General features: G+C 37.6%; 1 protein-coding gene across 1 annotated transcript; it reads left to right on the top strand.

Annotated features, from left to right (window-relative positions):
• The first annotated feature begins 5,139 nt into the window (after positions 1 to 5,139).
• SATL1 (spermidine/spermine N1-acetyl transferase like 1) lies at positions 5,140 to 19,959 on the top strand. The gene is given in 8 exon segments (XM_078363035.1): positions 5,140 to 5,266; positions 5,269 to 5,761; positions 5,763 to 6,492; positions 7,784 to 7,838; positions 16,363 to 16,443; positions 17,125 to 17,226; positions 18,065 to 18,105; positions 19,652 to 19,959. Coding segments are annotated over 8 exon segments (1,800 nt in total). The 3' UTR covers positions 19,823 to 19,959.

Raw genomic sequence — 19,959 nt, 5'->3', positions numbered from 1 at the left:
TCCCCACCTTTCCCTCCCACTGGCCCTCCCCTTTTCCCCCTAATAGACCCCAGTGGTTAGTACTCCCCTTTCTGTGTCCATGTGTTCTCATTTTTCATCACCCGCCTATGAGTGAGAATATGCGGTGTTTCATTTTCTGTTCTTGTGTCAGTTTGCTGAGGATGATGTTCTCCAGATTCATCCATGTCCCTACAAATGACACAAACTCATCATTTCTGATTGCTGCATAATATTCCAATGTGTATATGTGCCACATTTTTCGAATCCAGTCTATTATCAATGGGCATTTGGGTTGATTCCAGGTCTTTGCTATTGTAAACAGTGCTGCAATGAACATTTGTGTACACGTATCCTTATAGTAGAACGATTTATAGTCCTTTGGATATATACCCAGTAATGGGATTGCTGGGTCAAATGGAATTTCTATTTCTAAGGCCTTGAGGAATCGCCACACTGTCTTCCACAATGGTTGGACTAATTTACACTCCCACCAACAGTGTAAAAGTGTTCCTTTTTCTCCACATCCTCTCCAGCATCTGTTGTCTCCAGATTTTTTAATGATCGCCATTCTAACTGGTGTGAGATGGTATCTCAATGTGGTTTTGATTTGCATCTCTCTGGTGACCAGTGACGATGAGCATTTTTTCATATGATTGTTGGCCTCATATATGTCTTCTTTCGTAAAGTGTCTGTTCATATTCTTTGCCCACTTTTGAATGGGCTTGTTTGTTTTTTTTCCTGTAAATCTGTTTGAGTTCTTTGTAAATTCTGGATATCAGCCCTTTGTCAGATGGGTAAACTGCAAAAATTTTTTCCCATTCTGTTGGTTGCCGATCCACTCTAGTGACTGTTTCTTTTGCCGTGCAGAAGCTGTGGAGTTTCATTAGGTCCCATTTGTCTATTTTGACTTTTGTTGCCAATGCTTTTGGTGTTTTGTTCATGAAGTCCTTGCCTACTCCTATGTCCTGGATAGTTTTGCCTAGATTTCCTTCTAGGGTTTTTATGGTGCCAGGTCTTATGTTTAAGTCTTTAATCCAACTGGAGTTAATTTTAGTGTGAGGTGTCAGGAAGGGGTCCAGTTTCTGCTTTCTGCACATGGCTAGCCAGTTTTCCCAACACCATTTGTTAAACAGGGAATCCTTTCCCCATTGCTTGTTTTTGTCAGGTTTATCAAAGATTGTATAGTTGTAGATATGTTGTGTTGCCTCCGGTGCCTCTGTTTTGTTCCATTGGTCTATATCTCTGTTTTGGTACCAGTACCATGCTGTTTTGATTACTGTAGCCTTGTAGTATAGTTTGAAATCCGGTAGTGTGATGCCCCCCGCTGTGTTCTTTTTGCTTAAAATTGACTTGGCTATGCGGGCTCTCTTTTGGTTCCATATGAAGTTCATGGTGGTTTTTTCCAGTTCTGTGAAGAAAGTTAATGGTAGCTTGATGGGGATAGCGTTGATTCTGTAAATTACTTTGGGCAGTATAGCCATTTTCACGATATTAATTCTTCCTAACCATGAACATGGAATGTTTCTCCATCTGTTTGTGTCCTCTCTGATTTCGTTGAGGAGTGGTTTGTAGTTCTCCTTGAAGAGGTCCCTTACGTTCCTTGTGAGTTGTATTCCAAGGTATTTTATTCTTTTTGTAGCAATTGTGAATGGCAGTTCGTTCTTGATTTGGCTCTCTTTAAGTCTGTTATTGGTGTAGACGAATGCTTGTGATTTTTGCACATTGATTTTATATCCTGAGACTTTGCTGAAGTTGCTTATCAGTTTCAGGAGTTTTTGGGCTGAGTCGATGGGGTCTTCTAGGTATACTATCATGTCGTCTGCAAATAGAGACAATTTGGCTTCCACCTTTCCTATTTGAATACCCTTTATTTCTTTTTCTTGCCTGATTGCTGTGGCTAGAACTTCCAGTACTATATTGAATAGGAGAGGTGAAAGAGGGCATCCTTGTCTAGTGCCAGATTTCAAAGGGAATGCTTCCAGTTTTTGCCCATTCAGTATGATATTGGCTGTTGGTTTGTCATAAATAGCTTTTATTACTTTGAGATACGTTCCATCGATACCGAGTTTATTGAGGGTTTTTAGCATAAAGGGCTGTTGTATTTTGTCCAATGCCTTCTCTGCGTCAATTTAGATAATCATGTGGTTTTTGTTTTTGGTTCTGTTTATGTGGTGAATTATGTTGATAGACTTGCGTATGTTGAACCAGCCTTGCATCCCCGGGATGAATCCTACTTGATCATGATGAATAAGTTTTTTGATTTGCTGTTGCAATCGGCTTGCCAATATTTTATTGAAGATTTTTGCATCTATGTTCATCATGGATATTGGCCTGAAGTTTTCTTTTCTCGTTGGGTCTCTGCCGGGTTTTGGTATCAGGATGATGTTGGTCTCATAAAATGATTTGGGAAGGATTCCCTCTTTTTGGATTGTTTGAAATAGTTTTAGAAGGAATGGTGCCAGCTCCTCTTTGTGTGTCTGGTAGAATTCGGCTGTGAACCCGTCTGGACCTGGGCTTTTTTTGAGTGGTAGGCTCTTAATTGCTGCCTCGACTTCTGACCTTGTTATTGGTCTATTCATAGTTTCAGCTTCCTCCTGGTTTAGGCTTGGGAGGACACAGGAGTCCAGGAATTTATCCATTTCTTCCAGGTTTACTAGTTTATGCACATAGAGTTGTTTGTAATATTCTCTGATGATGGGTTGAATTTCTGTGGAATCTGTGGTGATTTCCCCTTTATCATTTTTTATTGCATCTATTTGGTGTTTCTCTCTTTTATTTTTCATCAGTCTGGCTAGTGGTCTATTTTATTGATCTTTTCGAAAAACCAGCTCTTGGATTTATTGATTTTTTGAAGGGTTTTTTGTGTTTCAGTCTCCTTCAGTTCAGCTCTGATCTTAGTTATTTCTTGTCTTCTGCTGGGTTTTGAGTTTTTTTGATCTTGCTCCTCTAGCTCTTTCAATTTTGACGATAGGGTGTCAATTTTGGATCTCTCCATTCTCCTCATATGGGCACTTATTGCTATATACTTTCCTCTAGAGACTTCTTTAAATGTGTCCCAGAGGTTCTGTTTCTTTACCGGAAAAATGAGGATAAGACTATGTCTTACCTCACTGGATTGTTATGAGGATTGGGTTAATATGAGTGTTCATTAGAACCATGCCAGACACCACAGAAATAATTCACTAAATACTAGCTCTCATTTCTATTATAAGGTAGATGAAAAGCAGCAACATACCTACATCTAATTTTTATTAGGCTTGACATGGTTCTGTGATGTGACTTGATTTGCTTGTCAGAAGATAGGCTCTCTAGGTTCAATTTATAGCCAGCATAGGCCTAATAGAGTTTGGGCTCTTTAAATTGAATGCTTCTATCTATGGGATGAGCCTTGGACCCCCACCCCCATTCCCCATTTACTATACTTGGGGAACTTAGTTAATATAACTTCCAGTTTATTGGTAAAATGGGGACCAACGATACATACATCACAGGGTTATTCTGATGATTGAGATAATGCAAATGTAAAGCCCTTATCACAGTGTGAGACTTAGAACAACCTCAACTGAAGTTCCCTCCTTTATTTAAAAGATAAAAGACATTCCATCTAAAACAATATTAAAACCAGTTATATAATATATATTGTTGAGGAAGTAAGCCAGCAATTAAAATGATGGGAGAATGAATTCTGCAGAGGGGAGAGGTAAAAGGACAAAATGCCTGACCTCACAGATATGAGTATGGAGAATGAGTAGAATGCGGTTAGGAGGCAGGACAGAGTAATAATGAAACGCCTGGAAAGTGAGTCACATAGATCTGGGTCTGAATGCAGGCTCTCAACCAACTTTTATGAAGCCTTGGGGAGATAACCAAATCTTTTGAGTCAATTTCCTCAGAATTGGGGATAATAGGGTTGATAATGGATTGAACAAGAAAATGTAACATACATTCCACTGAGCCTAGGCCATAAAAGAACTCAGTAAATGGTAGCTGTAGCTATATGTTTAATATATATTATATTATATATTTAATGTATATTGCAATCTAATATATATTAAATTATAATATATATTTATTCATAAAATATTTACATATATATAATATATGTAAATATTTTATATGAAGTTCTTTTGCTCTTGTTGCCAAGGCTAGAGTGCAATGGTGCAATCTCAGCTCACTGCAACATCCACCTCCCGGGTTCAAGCAATTCTCCTGCCTCAGCCTCCTGAGTAGCTGGGAATACAGGCGTCCGCCACCACACCCAGCTAAATTTTTGTATTCTTAGTAGAGACGGGGTTTCACTATGCTGGCCAGGCTGTTCTTGAACTCCTGAGCTCAGGCGATCCACCCGCCTCTGCCTCCCAAAGTGCTGGGATTATAGACGTGAGGCACCGCGGCCAGCCCAGCTATGATTATTTTTAAAGAAGTATTATCTGGATTTGAAACTTAAGCTCCTCATCAGGACAATTAGTTTCCAGTGTAAGTGAAAAATCAGGACGGAAATAGGAATTGAATTATTTGAGGTATGGGGTGTAGGGAAAGGGAGTGGAGTTAGGGCAAGTTTCTTTGAATTGGGTAAAACAGCAGGTACTCGGGAGTGCCAAGCATATGCTCTGAGACGCCTTTTAGCCTTGTCACCATTTTAAGCTCTTAAGAGAGGATGAGATAAAGTGGTCAAGCGAGCCCTGCTTCGCCCCTCCCTCACCACACGGCGGAGCACGTAGGCACATTGATACAGGCATTGTAATTTCGGCACTATGACAGAGGGACCATGCAAGGGTGGGCTGGTGATTACGCTCCTCCAGGATCATTTTTTTCTTCCCTTTACTTCCGCCCTTTTGTCAGGGAAAGGCCAGATGACAACCTGAATCTCAGCCAAGCGTGCAGCTGTGATCGCTGGTGAAATCAACTCCAGCAAATCGGAGGCATCAATAATCTTCCTGAGATGATCCTCTCTTTTTCCAATTCCCACCTTGACAGAGGGGTATCTCAAAGCACAAATCAAGTTGAGAAGAATTGGGAACACCAACAGCCTCCCACCACAGCACTACAGTTAAGGGATCCTGTTCCATCAAGACAGTCATCAGCCAATCAGTTGTCTGCCAACCCATCCTTAGCCAACCAAGCAGGGATCAACTGGGCATGAACTAATCAGGCACGAACCAATCAAGTGTATCAGATTCCAACCAAATAGGCATAAACCAGCCAAGCACAAGCTTACTTGGTATGAACCAATTGGATATGAACCAATAGAGTGCAAGCCAAGTGGACATAAACAACCAAGCATGGGGCAAGCTGGCGTGAGGCAATCAGGTGCAAACCTACCAGACATAAACCAACATAGTGTGAAACAACTAGGCAGATGGCAATTAGCTAGGAGCCAACCAGGCATGCTGCAACAAGACATAAGATAACTAGACCTAAATGAAGCAGGCTTAAGCCAACCATGCCCATCGCAACCAGGCCAAAGCCAATTAGACCCGAGAAAATCAAGCTTGAAGCAAAAACACAAGACCAAATCAGGTGTGCATCAAAAAGTGATGTGGCGACTAGACAGCCCATCAAGAGGGAGCCAACGAAGCATGAGACAAGTAGGCACCAGCCAATCAGGCACAAGCCAAATAGGCATGAGCCAACCAGACACAAGGCAAACAGACTTGAGCCAATCAGCCCCGAGCCACCCACACATCAGTCAACCAGGCATGAGCGAGCAAGTCCCCAGGCAACCAGACACTAACGAATCAAGTAGTAACCAAACAGGCGTGAGCGAACCAATTAAGTTTATCAGATTCTAACCAAATAGGCATAAGCCAGTCAAGCTTAAGCTTACATGGTAAGAGCCAACCGGACATAAGCCAATGGAGTGCAAGCGTGTATGACACAAAACAAGTGGACATGAAACAACCAAGCATGAGCCAAGTTGGCATGAGACAATCAAGTACAAACCTACAAGACATAAACCAACCTGGCATGAAACAACCAGGCACACGGCAATCAGGTAGGAACCAACCAGGCATGTAGCAACAAGACCTGAACCAATTGGTACTGAGTGAAGCAGGCATAAGCCAACCAGGTCCATCTCAACCAGGCCCCCCAGTGATGGGGCAACTAGACACGGGCCAGTCAGGTAGGAGCCAACGAAGCATGAGACAAGCAGGCACCAGCGAACCAGTCCCAAGCCTACCAAACACCAGTAAACCAGGCATGTGGCAACAAGGCATGAAGCAACCAGGCACTAGCCAATCAAGTAAGAACCAAACAGGCTTGAGCCATCCAAGCAGTGGTCAACCATGAATATGTGAATGGGGCCCAAGTAACCAAGGCCCGAGCAAAGAAGAAGTGAACCAATGAGTTGTAAGCCAACCAGGCCTGAATCAACCAGGCAGGAGCCAAGCAAGTGTGAGCCAACTGGACATGAGGCAAACAAGCATGGATTATTTACAAATAATAACTGCACAGGCCGAAGACTGCTCAGAAATTTTACGTCTGATTGAAGTAAGCCTGTTCTTATTGCGTGGAGCCTCATGGCATTAGTGTAGGGCTAAAAGAGTAAGGGAGGCATAGTTGGGGTTCAAATTCTGCCTCTACTAGGTATGACCTGTGTACATAACCTCTGGTAGTTACCTAACCTCTTTACTCTTCATTTTCTGGATCTAAAACCAAGATTATAGCAATATATATTTCAAATATGTGGCTGGAGAAAGGCACAGATTATAGATATCCAAATCTCATAAGAGTTTTATAATGAAAATGTTTTAATCTCCTCACTAATATATTTAAATTTTGTCTAAGTCGGGCCAACTTTCTGTTCCCCTTGGAGAGTGTGTTTTAATGGCCAAAATAAAATGCCCATAGTTTTCTAGTGAAATCTACCTGTTGAAGCGATTCTAGGTCTGGTTACAGTTCTGTAAGAATTGGGTTATCTATCCTTTTATGGCTTACATTCTATTCCATTTCCACAAATTCTCACATCAATTTCTCTAACTGACATTAATCTGAATTATTAGATCATCCATCGAAATAACCATGCCCAACACATTACAGATTCACATTCTTCCAGGTGGTAGAAAACATCTTTTAAAGAGACTTTTGTAGTTCTAGCATCTGACACCAGGTTGGCAATTAATAAATTTATTGTTGAATGAAAAATTAATCTATTTACCTGGACAAATGTACTTGTCCTAGCTTTCCAAGCAATGCCCGTCGTCACCAAGGTAACAATATATCACTAGACTACCCCATTTCAGTGAAACTATCTGTAGGGTTTCTGGCCACATTTACTTTTTAATTTGCCACATGTATCTGATAATGCATCAGAAGTTTATTGGGAGTAATTTTGATAAGTATTCATTGTGGAAAAACAATAGAAAAGCTAAATTACTTGCTCTGTCTCACATATATGTATGTAATGATTAATTGGCTTTGACTTTTATGTTCTTCTTAATAATTTATGTCCATTCATTCTAACTCCTGTTCATTGCTAAGTTTGCAAAACATTCTCTCTTTGCAGAGGAATTTATTAGAGTTTGCAATCACAGTAATTGCTTAGCTGAATGTGTTGCAGGTTGTATTGACCTGTCCTGTTCAAAATATTCTCTGTATGCACTCCTTTTATACTATTCTTAATCACCACATCCAGCATTATTTGGGAACCTAGTCATTTCATTGCCAGGCAGCCATAACTTCTTGTTTACCAGAATTTCTAAAGCTTTTTATTGCGGTAGTCCTTAATGTGTGGTTTTGGACCATGGTAAGCAGCTGGTAAGATGTTTTGTTGTATTTTCAGAGCAAGAAAAAGAAACACACAGTACTACTTAGATACGTGAAAGCAATTATTCCTGGTACATAAGATGACACCATTACTAACATGTACAGGACATAAATTTGATAGCTTTGTCAGTGCTCCACTATTTTATATTTTCCCCATTTATAGTATGAAATTGATATTTAACAGATCTTATACCTTTACAGCTGCAATAGAGTTCAGCCATTTCAGAATGTAAAACGAGGAGTGTTATTGGTCAAAAAAGTATAATTTAACACCCAGTATGTTGGTAGTGGCTTGATACAATGAAATTGACAAAAGCAAAATGACTTAAAATATTTTCAAAGTGTTGACTACATTTTGATAGTCATCAAGATTAATGGGATAGGCTAGTGATTTGTGATGAATTAGAACATTTTTGGCAGTACATATGAAGAGGAAGAGAAAAGATTATTAACATATATAAAATTACAAATGGCAAAGACTAGGTGAAGACAGTTATCAAAATCTAGATGAATTGATGAAGGATAACTCCTTGAAGCTGAATACTTCAGAATGCATGTAATAAACTGAGAACATTCTGTCAAGGATATAAATGCTTTCACTATAATAGTGGGTGACAGATTCAGAAATAAGTTATGGGTTGCTTTGTGGAGTCTTTTGCACCATTCCTTAACAAACCAGTCTTAGTGCCTTGGTCAGAAATGGAACTCTGAGCTTCATAGATCATAGATCAGTTATCTTAGGTGATGATACTTATGTCCTTATTCTTGATAATTAACATGACCAGAATGTTAACTAAATAGTAATTTTGTTGGCTTAAAATAAATAATAAGAAATACAAAGTTGAAAGTAATGTACACTCTATGAAAGCAGTACTTTAACTGAAACAGCATAAAAATTGAGCATCTCTAACCAGAGAATCTGAAATCTGAAATGTTCCAAAGTCAGAAAATTTTTGAGCATTAGAGTGACACTCAAAGGAAATGTTCATTGGAGCATTTCAGATTTAAGATTAGGGATGCTCAACTGGTATGTATATGACGACATATATTTAAAATAAAAAAAATCAGACATTCAAAACACTTCTGGTCCCAAGAATTTTGGATAAGGAATACTCAATCTGTATTATGTTGAGATAATGTACCTACACTATTTCATTGTAGTTAGAAAAATGCTGCTCAGGGTAATATGTAACAATCATAACAAACAACAAAATGCTTTCTATATTCCAGCATTCTGCCTTAGAATTTCAGTATATATTTAAATTGCAGTAATTTCATAATGTCCTCAGTCCTGTTTTTAATCTTAAAATGTCCCTGTGTACTTTTATAGAGGCAGGTGAGATATTTGATTTTGTTTCCTCTTACCTATTTTAAACTTTTAAAAAATGTGATTAAATACAAGCATCATTTTAACCATTTGTAACTGTACAATTCAGTGACATTCAATACATCCAGTACCAGTATCTATCTCCAGATCTTTACATCACCTCAACTGAAACTCTGTAACCATCCAACAATAGCTCCTCATTGCCCACCTCCCTCTCCCCAGGCTCTCATAACTACTATTCTACTGTCTATCTCTACAGATTTGCCTATTCTAGGTACCTCATATGACTGGAAACATACAATATTTGTCTTTGTGTGTCTGCCTTATTTCACTTAGCATAATGTTTCAAGGTTTATCCAAGTTGAAGCCTGTATCTGAATGTTTCGTTTTCAAAACTGAATAACATTTCATTGTATGTATATATACAATGTGATATATATATATATGTGTGTGTATATATATATAATTTTGTTTATCCATTCATCTATCAATATACATTTGGGCTGTTTCCAAATTTTGGCTATTGTGAATAATGCTGCTGTGAAATACTGGTGTACAAGTGTCTGTCTGAGTTGCTGCTTTAATTCTTTTAGGCACATACCTAGAAGTGGAATTGCTGGATCGTATAATAATTTTGGGTTTTTTTGAGGAGCCTCACTACTGTTTTCCACAATGGCTGCATCATTTTACATTCTCATTAGCAATGCACAAGGGTTCTAATTTCTCCACATCCTCACCAACACTTATTTTTTGTTTTTTTGTAATACCCAAACTACTGGGTGTGAAGTGGTATCTCATTGTGTTTTGATGTGCATCGCACTAATGATTAGTGATGTTGAACACCTTTTTGTGTGCTTATTGACGCTTTGTATATCTTCCTTGAGAAGTGTCTATTTATGATAATTGCTCATTTTTTAATTCAGTTGATTAATTTTGTTATTGTTGAGTTGTAGGAGTCCTTTATATATTCTGGATATTAATCCCTTATCTGATATTATTTCCAATACTTTCTTCCATTCCATGGGTTGCCTTTTTAGTCTCTTATATTGTCCTTTCACATACAAAATATTTTAATTTTGATAAAGTCCAATTTGTTTATTCTTTTTTCACTTGTGCTTTTGGTGTTATATCCAAGAAATCATTGCTAAATCCAATGTCTTGAAGATTTCCCATGTTTCTTCTAAGAGTTTTGTAGATTTAGCACTTACATTGAGGTATTTGATCTACTTTGAGTTAAATTTGGGTCCAACTTCATTATTTTGCATGTGGATATTCCGTTTCTCTAGCACTGTTTGTTGAAAGACAGTCCTTTTCCACATGAATGGTCATAGCACCCTTGTCAAAAATCAATGGATCAGATATGTGAGGGTTTGTTTCTGAGGTCTCTATTTTATTGGTCTATATGTCTGTCCTTTTGTCACCACCATACAGCATTAATTGCTGCAGCTTTGTAGTAAGTTTCAAAGTCAGGAAGTGTGAGTCCTCCAATATTATTCTTTGCTTTCAAGATTGTTTTGGCTATTTGGATCCCCTTGGAATTCCATATGAATTTGAGAATCAGCTTTTCTATTTCTGTGAAAAAGGCTGGTGGAATTTTAATAGTGACTGCATTAAATATGTAGATCATTTTTCATAGTATTGGCATCCTAGCATTGTTGTCTTCCTATGCATATACAGGGGATTTAAAAAAAAATTTCTTTGGATCTTTTCCAGTTTCTTTCAGCAATGTTTTATAGTTTTCAGAATACAAGTTTTTAACCTCCTTAATTAAATTTATTCCTAGGTATTCAATTTTTTCAGGGGTTATTGTAAATGGTACTGCTCTCCTAATTTATGTTTTGTTTTTGTTTGCTTGTTTTGTTTTGTTTTTGCCTGTATATAGAAACACAACTTTTATTTGTTGATCTTGTACCCTACAACTTTGCTGAATTTGTTTATCAGCTCTAGCAGCTTTCTCTTGGATTCTTTGGAATTTTCTCTATATAGAATCATGTGATCTGCAAATAAAGATAGTTTTACCTTTTCCTTTCTACTATATATATATTTTTTTGTGACAGAGTCTCACTCTGTTGACCAGGCTGGAGTGCAGTGGTGCAATGTTGGCTCACTGCAACCTCCGCTTCTCAGGTCCAAGCGATTCTCCTGCCTCAGCCTCCCAAGTGGCTGGGATTACAGGTGCACACCACCACAGCTAACTAATTTTTGTATTTTTAGTAGAGATGGGGTTTCACCATGTTGGCCAGGCTGGGCACGAACTCCTGACCTCAGGTGATCCACCCACCTTGGCCTCCCAAAGTGTTGGAATTAGAGGTGTGAGCCACTACACCTGGTCTATGGATGGTTTTTATTTATTTTTTCTTGTCTAATAGCTCTGGCCGTAACTTCCAGTACCATGTTGAATACCAGTAGTGAAAGTGGGAATCTTTGTCTTGTTCCTAATCTTAGGGGGAATGCTTTCAGGCACTCACCATTGGTATAATGTGGTTTTCATAAGCACACTCTATCATGTTGAGGAATGTCATTCTATTCCTACTTTTATGAAGTCTTTTATTATGAAAGTGCTGTGCTTTAGTCAAATGACTTTCTGGCATTCATTGAAATGATTATGTGGGTTTTTCACCCTTTGTTTTATTAATACATAACATTGATATTCTTATGTTGGTGCACCCTTACATTCCTAGGATAAATCACACTTTATTATGGTGAATAATCCCTTTGTATATTGTTGGGTCAATTTGCTCTTTTGTGGAGAATTTTTTAACCTACATTATTAAGGAATATTGGCCTGTAACTTTGTTCTAATGTCTTTGACTGCCTTTGGAATCAGAGTAATGCTGGCCTCAGAGAATTACTTACAAAGTGTTCCTGTCTCTCCATTTTTGGGGGAAGAGTTTGAGAGACTAATATTAATTCTTCTGTAAATGCTTGGTAGAATTCACCACTGATGAGGCCATTTGGTTCCTTACTTTTCTTGCTCAGAGATCTCTGATTACTGATTCAAACTCTTGCAGGGCTGTTGAGATTTTCTGTTTCTTCTTAAGTAGGTATAGGTAATTTGTATGTTTGAAGGAATGTGTTCATTTCCTCTAGGTTATCCAATTTGTTGTTATATAAATCACAATATTTTCTTATATTCCCTTTCAATGTTGTAATGTTGGCAGTAATGTCGTTCTTTTCATTTCTGATTTTAATTATTTGCATCCTCTTTGTCAGTCTGTCAATTTTGATCTTTTCAAATAATCAACCTTCACTGATTTTCTTCTTCTATTTTATCTCTACCCAATTTTTATTATTACCTTCCTTCTGCAAGCTTTGGACTTGGTTTGCTCTTCTTTTCTACTTCCTTAAGGCATAAAGTTAGAATAATTTTTAGATTATTTTTCTTTTTTAAAAAACATGGCATTTACAGCTATAACTCTCTCTCTGAGCACTACTTTCACTGCATCTCATAAGCTTTTGTTTCTTGTGTTTTCATTTTCATTCATTTAAGTGTTTTCCTATTTCCCTTATACTTTCCTCTTTGACCCATTGGTTCTTTGCAGTGTGTTGGTTAATTTTCACATATTTATAAATTTCTCAAGTTTTTTCCTGCTCTTGATTTCTAGTATCACTGTACTGTGGTTAGAAAAAAACTTTGTGTGATTTTGATGTTTTAAAATTTATTAAGACTTGGTATGTAGCCTAATGTATCTATCCTAAAGAAAGTTCCATGTGTACTTGAGAAAAAATGTGTATTCTGTTATAGTTGGATAGAGTTTTCTGTATATGTCTGTTAGGTGTAATTGGTCTATAGTGTTCAAGTCATCTACTTTTCTGTCTGATTGTCCTATGTATTACTGAAAGTGGGGTATTGAATCTCCTATTATTGTCTCACTGTGTACTTCTTTTCCAGTTCTGTTGGTGTTTGCTTCATATATTTTGGAGCTGTGACGTTCAATGCATGCATATTTATAAATGCTATATGTTCTTGGTGAATTAACCCCTTTATCATTTCATAATGTCCTTTGTTGTAACTGTTTTTGACTTAAAGTCTATTTTGTTTGATACTAGTATAGCTACCCTAGCTCTCTTTTGTTTACTATTTGCATGAAATATCTTTTTCCATCATTTCATTTTCAACATATTTGTGACTTTGGATCTACAGTATGTCTCTTATAGACAGTATATACTTGGATCATGCTTATTTGTTTTTTTCCCTCCTTAATCCATTCTGCTTATCTCTGTGTTTTAGCAGGAGTGATTAATTTGTTTACATTTAAAATAATTACTGATAAGGAAGAACTCACCTGTACTATTTAACTGTTTGTTTTCTATATGCCTTAAAATTTTTGGTTGTCCCTACTTTCCTCCATTAGTCCCTTACTTGTGTTTTATTTTTGTAGTGAAACATTTTCATTCCTTCTCATTTCCTTATATATATATTTTATAGATATTTTCTTTTTGTTTACCATGGGGATTACATTTGATGGTTATAACAATCTAATTTGAATTTAAACCAACTTAACTTCAATATCATACAAAAATTCATCATATATATATGAATATATATACGAAAGGCCCAAATCCATGCAAACTCAAGTCCTGCAGTGAGTCTGTCCCCCTCTTCTGTTATTGATGTCAGAGATTTCATCTTTAAACATTGGGTGCCAAATAGCATACATTAGGCTGGGCATGGTGACTAACACCTTTAATCCCAGCACTTTGGGAGGCAGAGGTGGGTGGATCACTTGAGGCCAGGAATTCGAGACTAGCCTGGTCAACATGGCAAAACCCCATCTCTACTAAAAATACTTTGTAAAAAAATAGCTGGGCTTGGTGGCAGATGCCTGTAGTCCCAGCTACATGGGAGGCTCAGGCATGAGAACTGCTTGAAGGTGGCAGAGGTTGTGGTGAGCTGAGATCATTCCACTGCACTCCAGCCTGGGTAAGCAAGACTCTGTCTCAAAAAAATAAAAGTTAATAATTATTATTATGCATTTGTCTTTTAAACAATGTAGAAAACAAAATGTGGAGTTAGGGTCATCTCTCAGTATATGCAGGGGATTGGTTCCAGGACCCAGTGCATATACCCAAATCCATACATAGTCAAGTCCTGCAGTGAGTCTTACTGAACTCACATACATGAAAAGTCAGTTCTCTGCATATTTGGGTTTCTCCTCCAATGAATATTCTGTTTTTGATCTGTGTTTGAAAAAATCCATGTATAAGTGTACTTGCACAGTTCCAGCCCATATTGTTCAAGGGTCAACTGTATAAACACAATTACAATACTACTTCTTATTATTGCTCATATATCTCTTTACCAGACATCTTTATTCATACAACTTTGAGTTACCGTCTACCTTACTTTCATTTCAACCTGAAAGACCCCTTTTGGCATTTCTTGCTGGGTAGGCCTAATGGTAATAAACTTCTTCAGTTATGTTTTTTTTGGGGGGGGTTGGGGGGCGGTCTGGGAATGTCTTAATTTCTCCCTCATTTTGAAGGACAGTTTTGGTGGATATAAAACTCTTAGTTAGCAGTCCCCACTCCCTCAGCCCCCTGACCTTTAAATGCCAGTCCACTGCTTTTTGGCTTCTAAGGTTTCTGATGGGTAATCAGATGGTAATCTAACTGAGGATCCCTCATATATGACAAATTGCTTCTCTATTCCTGTGTAAGATTTTCTCTTTAGCTTTTGGGACTCTGATTATAATGTGTCTAGGTATGGATTTCTTTGGGTGTATCCTATTTAGAGTTGGAAAGTTTCAAGCTGTTTTTTCAAATTTTCTTCCCTCCCTTCCTTTCTTGCTTCTTTTTTCTTTCTCTTTCTTCTTTCTGTCTTCTCCTTCCTGTAAGTCCCACAAGAGTTTTCAGCTGTTATTTTTTTCAAATTTTCTTTCCCTCCCTCCTTTTGTTTCCTCCTTCTGTTTTCCCCCTCCTGTTAGTCCCACAAGTTTTCAGCTGTTATTTTTTGAAATTTTTTTCTTTCCCTTCCTCCCTTTTTCTTTCCTTCCTTCCTTCTTTCGTTCTTCCCTTCTTTCCTTCCTCCCTCCCTCCCACTTTTTCTTTTTTTCTTTCCTTTTCTTTTTTTTCTGTCTTCCGCCTCCCATTAAGTCCCACAAGATATATCCTGCTCCACTTGATATTGATAATGTTCCACAGACACTTTTGGTTTTGTTCAATTTTCCTCATTCCTTTTGTTTTTCAGACTCAATCATTTCAGCTGGCCTAGTTTCAAGTTCATGCATTCTTTCTTTGACTTATACAAATATGCCTTTGAATCCCTCCAGTACAGTGCATTTTTTTTTTCATTTCAGTTATTCTACTTTTAAGCTTCAGAATGTTAGGGGGAGGGATTTTTTTATAATTTATATTTATATTATCATTTTGTTTATATATTTTTCTGTATTTAGGCATGTCTTATCTCTTTGGGCATCTTTAAAACAGATGTTTTAAGCTGTTTATTAAGTCAACCATCTGGCTTTCTTCCAGTATGTTTTTTGTTAATGTATTTTATTCCTTTGAATGACCATTGTTTCTTGTGATTTTTGTTAAAAGTGAGACATTTGAAACTTATGCTATGGTAACTTTGGAAATCAGACTGTCTTTTTCCCCAAGGATTTGATGAAGTTTCTTTTAAAGCCTTATAGGGTGTCTCTGTGTTAGGGATCAGCCTGAGTTGAAAGCTTAATGTGTTCTCAGGTCCTGTCTGAGTTTTTCTCTAGTCACACACGGCAGCTTTCTAAATTCCCTTGTATATGTGTTTTCAATTCCCAAATGTCTCAGAAAATGGGGCGGCTCCATTAAATCTCCTGGAAGCTACTTCAGCTCCTGGGAATTGAAACAATGGCTGTTAACCTCCAAGTCCTCAACTCAGTGATAAGAGTAACAATCCACAGCCAAAACACAGAACTTCAGTATTTTGAGGACAAGATGTTTATTGGTCACCCTCGCTCCAACAAACTGCTACAGAAATAGAAGTTGCTGTTCCCATGGCTGCCTGCCGTGGGACTGGAGCAGAGGGTGCTGAGTGCTGCGTAGCTGCCACCTCATTGATGGCTAAATTTGACCCAAAATAACTGCAGTTGACCAGCCAGGCTATCTCCTGTAAGTTGCAAGCATTCAGATAAACTCCAGAGTTCCTAAATATTCACTTCAGTTTCCACCAATACAATTGCTACAATTGCTATCCAGGTGGAGAGAGAAATTCCTATTGCTTCCTATCTACCATCTCCCTCTCTTTGCTATAAACTTTCTGACATACTATATATGAATTGTTATTTCAGATTTACTCAGAGATGGCTTTGAGGACACTCTCCTTTTCTACTGCCTGATTGCAGAAGCAAACAGTCAACAAAATCCATCAGGTAGAGTAAATCTTTCTTCTCCAGTTTAATCTGGAGTATATTTTTTCCATGCTGAAAACATAGTACTGTTATGTAGCACATAATTACTATTAAGCAGAAGAGGAGAATATGTATATAAATCCAGTTTTTTAAGGAAATGCATGGTATGTACTTATGTTTGTATAAGCATTCTTATTTTTTTGAGACAGTCTTGCTCTGTCACCCAGGCTGGAGTGCAGTGGCATGGCTCACTGAAGCCTCCAACTCCAACTTCTTTCCACAAGTGTCTTAGCCTCCCAAGTAGCTGGGACTACAGGTATGTGCCACTATGTCCAGCTAATTTAAAATTCTTTTTTGTAGAGACAGGGCGTCACTACATTGCTTAGGCTGAACTCAAACTCCTGAGCTCAGGCGACCCTACTGCCTTGCCCTCCCAAAGCACAGGGATTACAGCCATGAACCACTGCACTGAGCTAAAATTCTTGGAAAGATTCTATGCCACCCTGTAAAAAGAAGGCTTATAATCTAAAGGTTGTATTTTAAGGGACTTACACCCTCTATATTATGTTTTTTGTAATTTTTTCCAGTGAGCATTTATTATTTTGATAGTTAAAAACAACACCAAAAGACATTCAATTTTGGGGTAAAGAACTGGCGAACATTCAACACAACCTTTCTACACCCTTTCTTGTATCTTCCTAGACAAACTGACTGTTGGATTTGCCATGTACTACTTTACATATGACTCACGGATTGGTAAGGTACTTTACCTAGAGGACTTTTATGTCACAAAAGCTTACCAAGGTAAAACTACAATTTATGATACTACTTATACGTTAAAAATTAAAATGACATATTTTTATGAGATAGGGCTTTACATATGGTGTTTGTTAATGTAACTTATTGCTATAATTAAATTAAGTTAATGAGTTTGATCACTATTGTAGTTATTCTTTCATGGAGTGAAGGCTCAGTCACAGATTAGATAAACATTTTATTAGCTCCTCTCAAGGTCTGAATAAGCCAAGCTATCACATGGCTATATATATATTTTTATTTCATTTCTGAGACGTTTTGCAGTCACCCAGGCTAGAGTGCACGTCTCATTGCAACCTCAACCTCCTGGACTCAAGCAATCCTCTCACCTCAGCCCCCCAAGTAACTGGGACAACAGGCAGGTGCCAGAGCACCCAGCTAATTCTTTTTAATTTTTTGTAGAAACAGGGTCTGTTTTGCCCAGGCTGGTCTGAAACTCCTGGGCTCAAGTGATCCTCCTGCCTTGGCCTCCCAAAGTGCTGGGATTACAGGTGTTAGCCATCGTGCCTGGCCACAGAGGTATACTTTTATCTTTAAAAAATGCTTTTAAATTTTGGGTGGTTTTCAGTAAAAATAGATAAGAAATAATTTGTTATAAGACAATAGTGGCAGAGACTCACTTCTTCACTAATCTTTAAAATAAACCCAAACTCTTCTATGACTTTTAGTACCTCATACCAATTAGGAAAAAGAGATATGAAAGCATTGAATGAGTTGTGTTTCCACAAGCTATTAATAATATACAAAAACCAGATAGAGTTTTAGATATTATTTTTTTAACTAAAGCAAATAACTCAGTTTTCATTGTATATTGTCTATTTAAAAGGTCTAGGTATTGGAGCTGAAATGCTGAAGATGCTAAGTCAGGTATGTATTAAATTAGTACTGATATTCTATATATTAACGTTTTCTTCAATAAATATTCACATGGCATAAAACATTAATCACACCATCTGAACATAACCCCTATACTTCAAATTTCCACCCAATTTATACTGGATTTTCAAATCAGATGATTCATATAGATTATGAGTTATATTCAATTAAAATTGATTTACATATAATCCACAACCACACTATACACCCTTTTTGCTATCAAGTGAAAGTAAGCAGGAAGGTTATTGGCATCTTTATTCATAAAAGACTATAAAAGCAAGATCTTCTTGTATTTTGGAACATATGAGAACATGTGTTTTTTAGGTAGGTAAACATTTTCTATACAATAAAGGGTTGCAAATCAGTTTTGAGCTTTTAATAAGAGTGGTTTTAAAGCTCATAACAGTGAGAGTTTTTTTACATCTACAGAAAATTTCAGTTAACTGCTATATTTGGAAGTATTATTCACACATAGTGTCTTGCATAGAGTAGACTCTCAATAAAGTATGTGTTAACGAAGATTATACTTTTTTAAATAATAAGTTCTGGGGTACATGTGCAGAGCATGCAGTTTACACAGGTATACACGTGCCATGGTGGTTGGCTGCATCCTTCATCCCATCATCTACATTAGGTATTTCTCCTAATGCTATCCCTCCCCTAGCCCCACACCCCCACAAAAGGCCCCAGTGTGTGATGTTTCCTTCCCTGTGTCCATGTGTTCTCTCTGCTCAGCTCCCACTTATGAGTGAGAACATGCGGTGTTTGGTTTTCTGTTCTCGTGTTAGTTTGCTGAGAATGATGGTTTCTAGCTTCATCCATGTCTCTGCAAAGTACATGAACTCATCCTTTTTTATGACTGCATAGTACTCCATGGTGTATATGTGCCACATTTTCTTTATCTAGTCTATCATTGATGGGCATTTGGGTTTGTTCCAAGTCTTTGCTATTGTGAACAGTGCTTCCATAAACATATGTGTGCATGTGTCTTTATAATAAAATGATTTCTAAACCTTTGGGTATATACCCAGTAATGGGATTGCTGGGTCAAATGGTATTTCTAGTTCTAGATCCTTGAGAAATTGCCACACTGTCTTCCACAATGGTTGAACTAATTTACACTCCCACCAACAGTGTAAAAGTGTTCCTATTCCTCCACATCCTCTCCAGTATCTGTTGTCTCCTGACTTTTTAATGATCGCCATTCTAACTGGAGTGAGATGGTATCTCATTGTGGTTTTGATTTGCATTTATCTAATGACCACTGAGGATGGGCTTTTTTTCATATGTTTGTTGGCTGCATAAATGTCTCCTTTTGAGAAATGTCTGTTCATATCCTTCACCCACTTTTTGATGTTTTATTTTCCTATAAATTTAAGTTCTTTGTAGATTGCGGATATTAGCCCTTTGTCAGATGGGTAGATTATAAACATTTTCTCCCATTCTGTAGATTGCCTGTTCACTCGCATGATTGTTTCTTTTGACAAAGACTATACATTCAAATGAGAGTAATATTTGCTTGTGTGTTTTTAAACAGATTGCCATCCAAACCCAGTGTAGCTGCATGCAGTATCGTGTTGTCATTTGGAACCAGTCTTCTATCACCTACTATACTAGTCGAGGGGCTTTAGACCTTTCCTCTGAGGAGGGCTGGCAACTCTTCAGGTTGGACAGAGAAGAACTCCTGAAAATCATAGAGGAAGAATGAAAGAGGCCTTGTAACAACTCATCACAACATAGCCTCGAACGTTTGAAGGTCACCTGAGTCTAACAGCAGTTTGACTCTGTTGTACAATACAGCAAGTGATCATCACATTCTTTTTTGGGCAGATCTTTTATTTTGAA

The sequence above is a fragment of the Callithrix jacchus genome, chromosome X, assembly GCF_049354715.1.
Source record: "Callithrix jacchus isolate 240 chromosome X, calJac240_pri, whole genome shotgun sequence".
Taxonomy (NCBI): Eukaryota; Metazoa; Chordata; class Mammalia; order Primates; family Cebidae; genus Callithrix; species Callithrix jacchus.
This window is presented reverse-complemented; position numbering and strand designations above follow the sequence as displayed.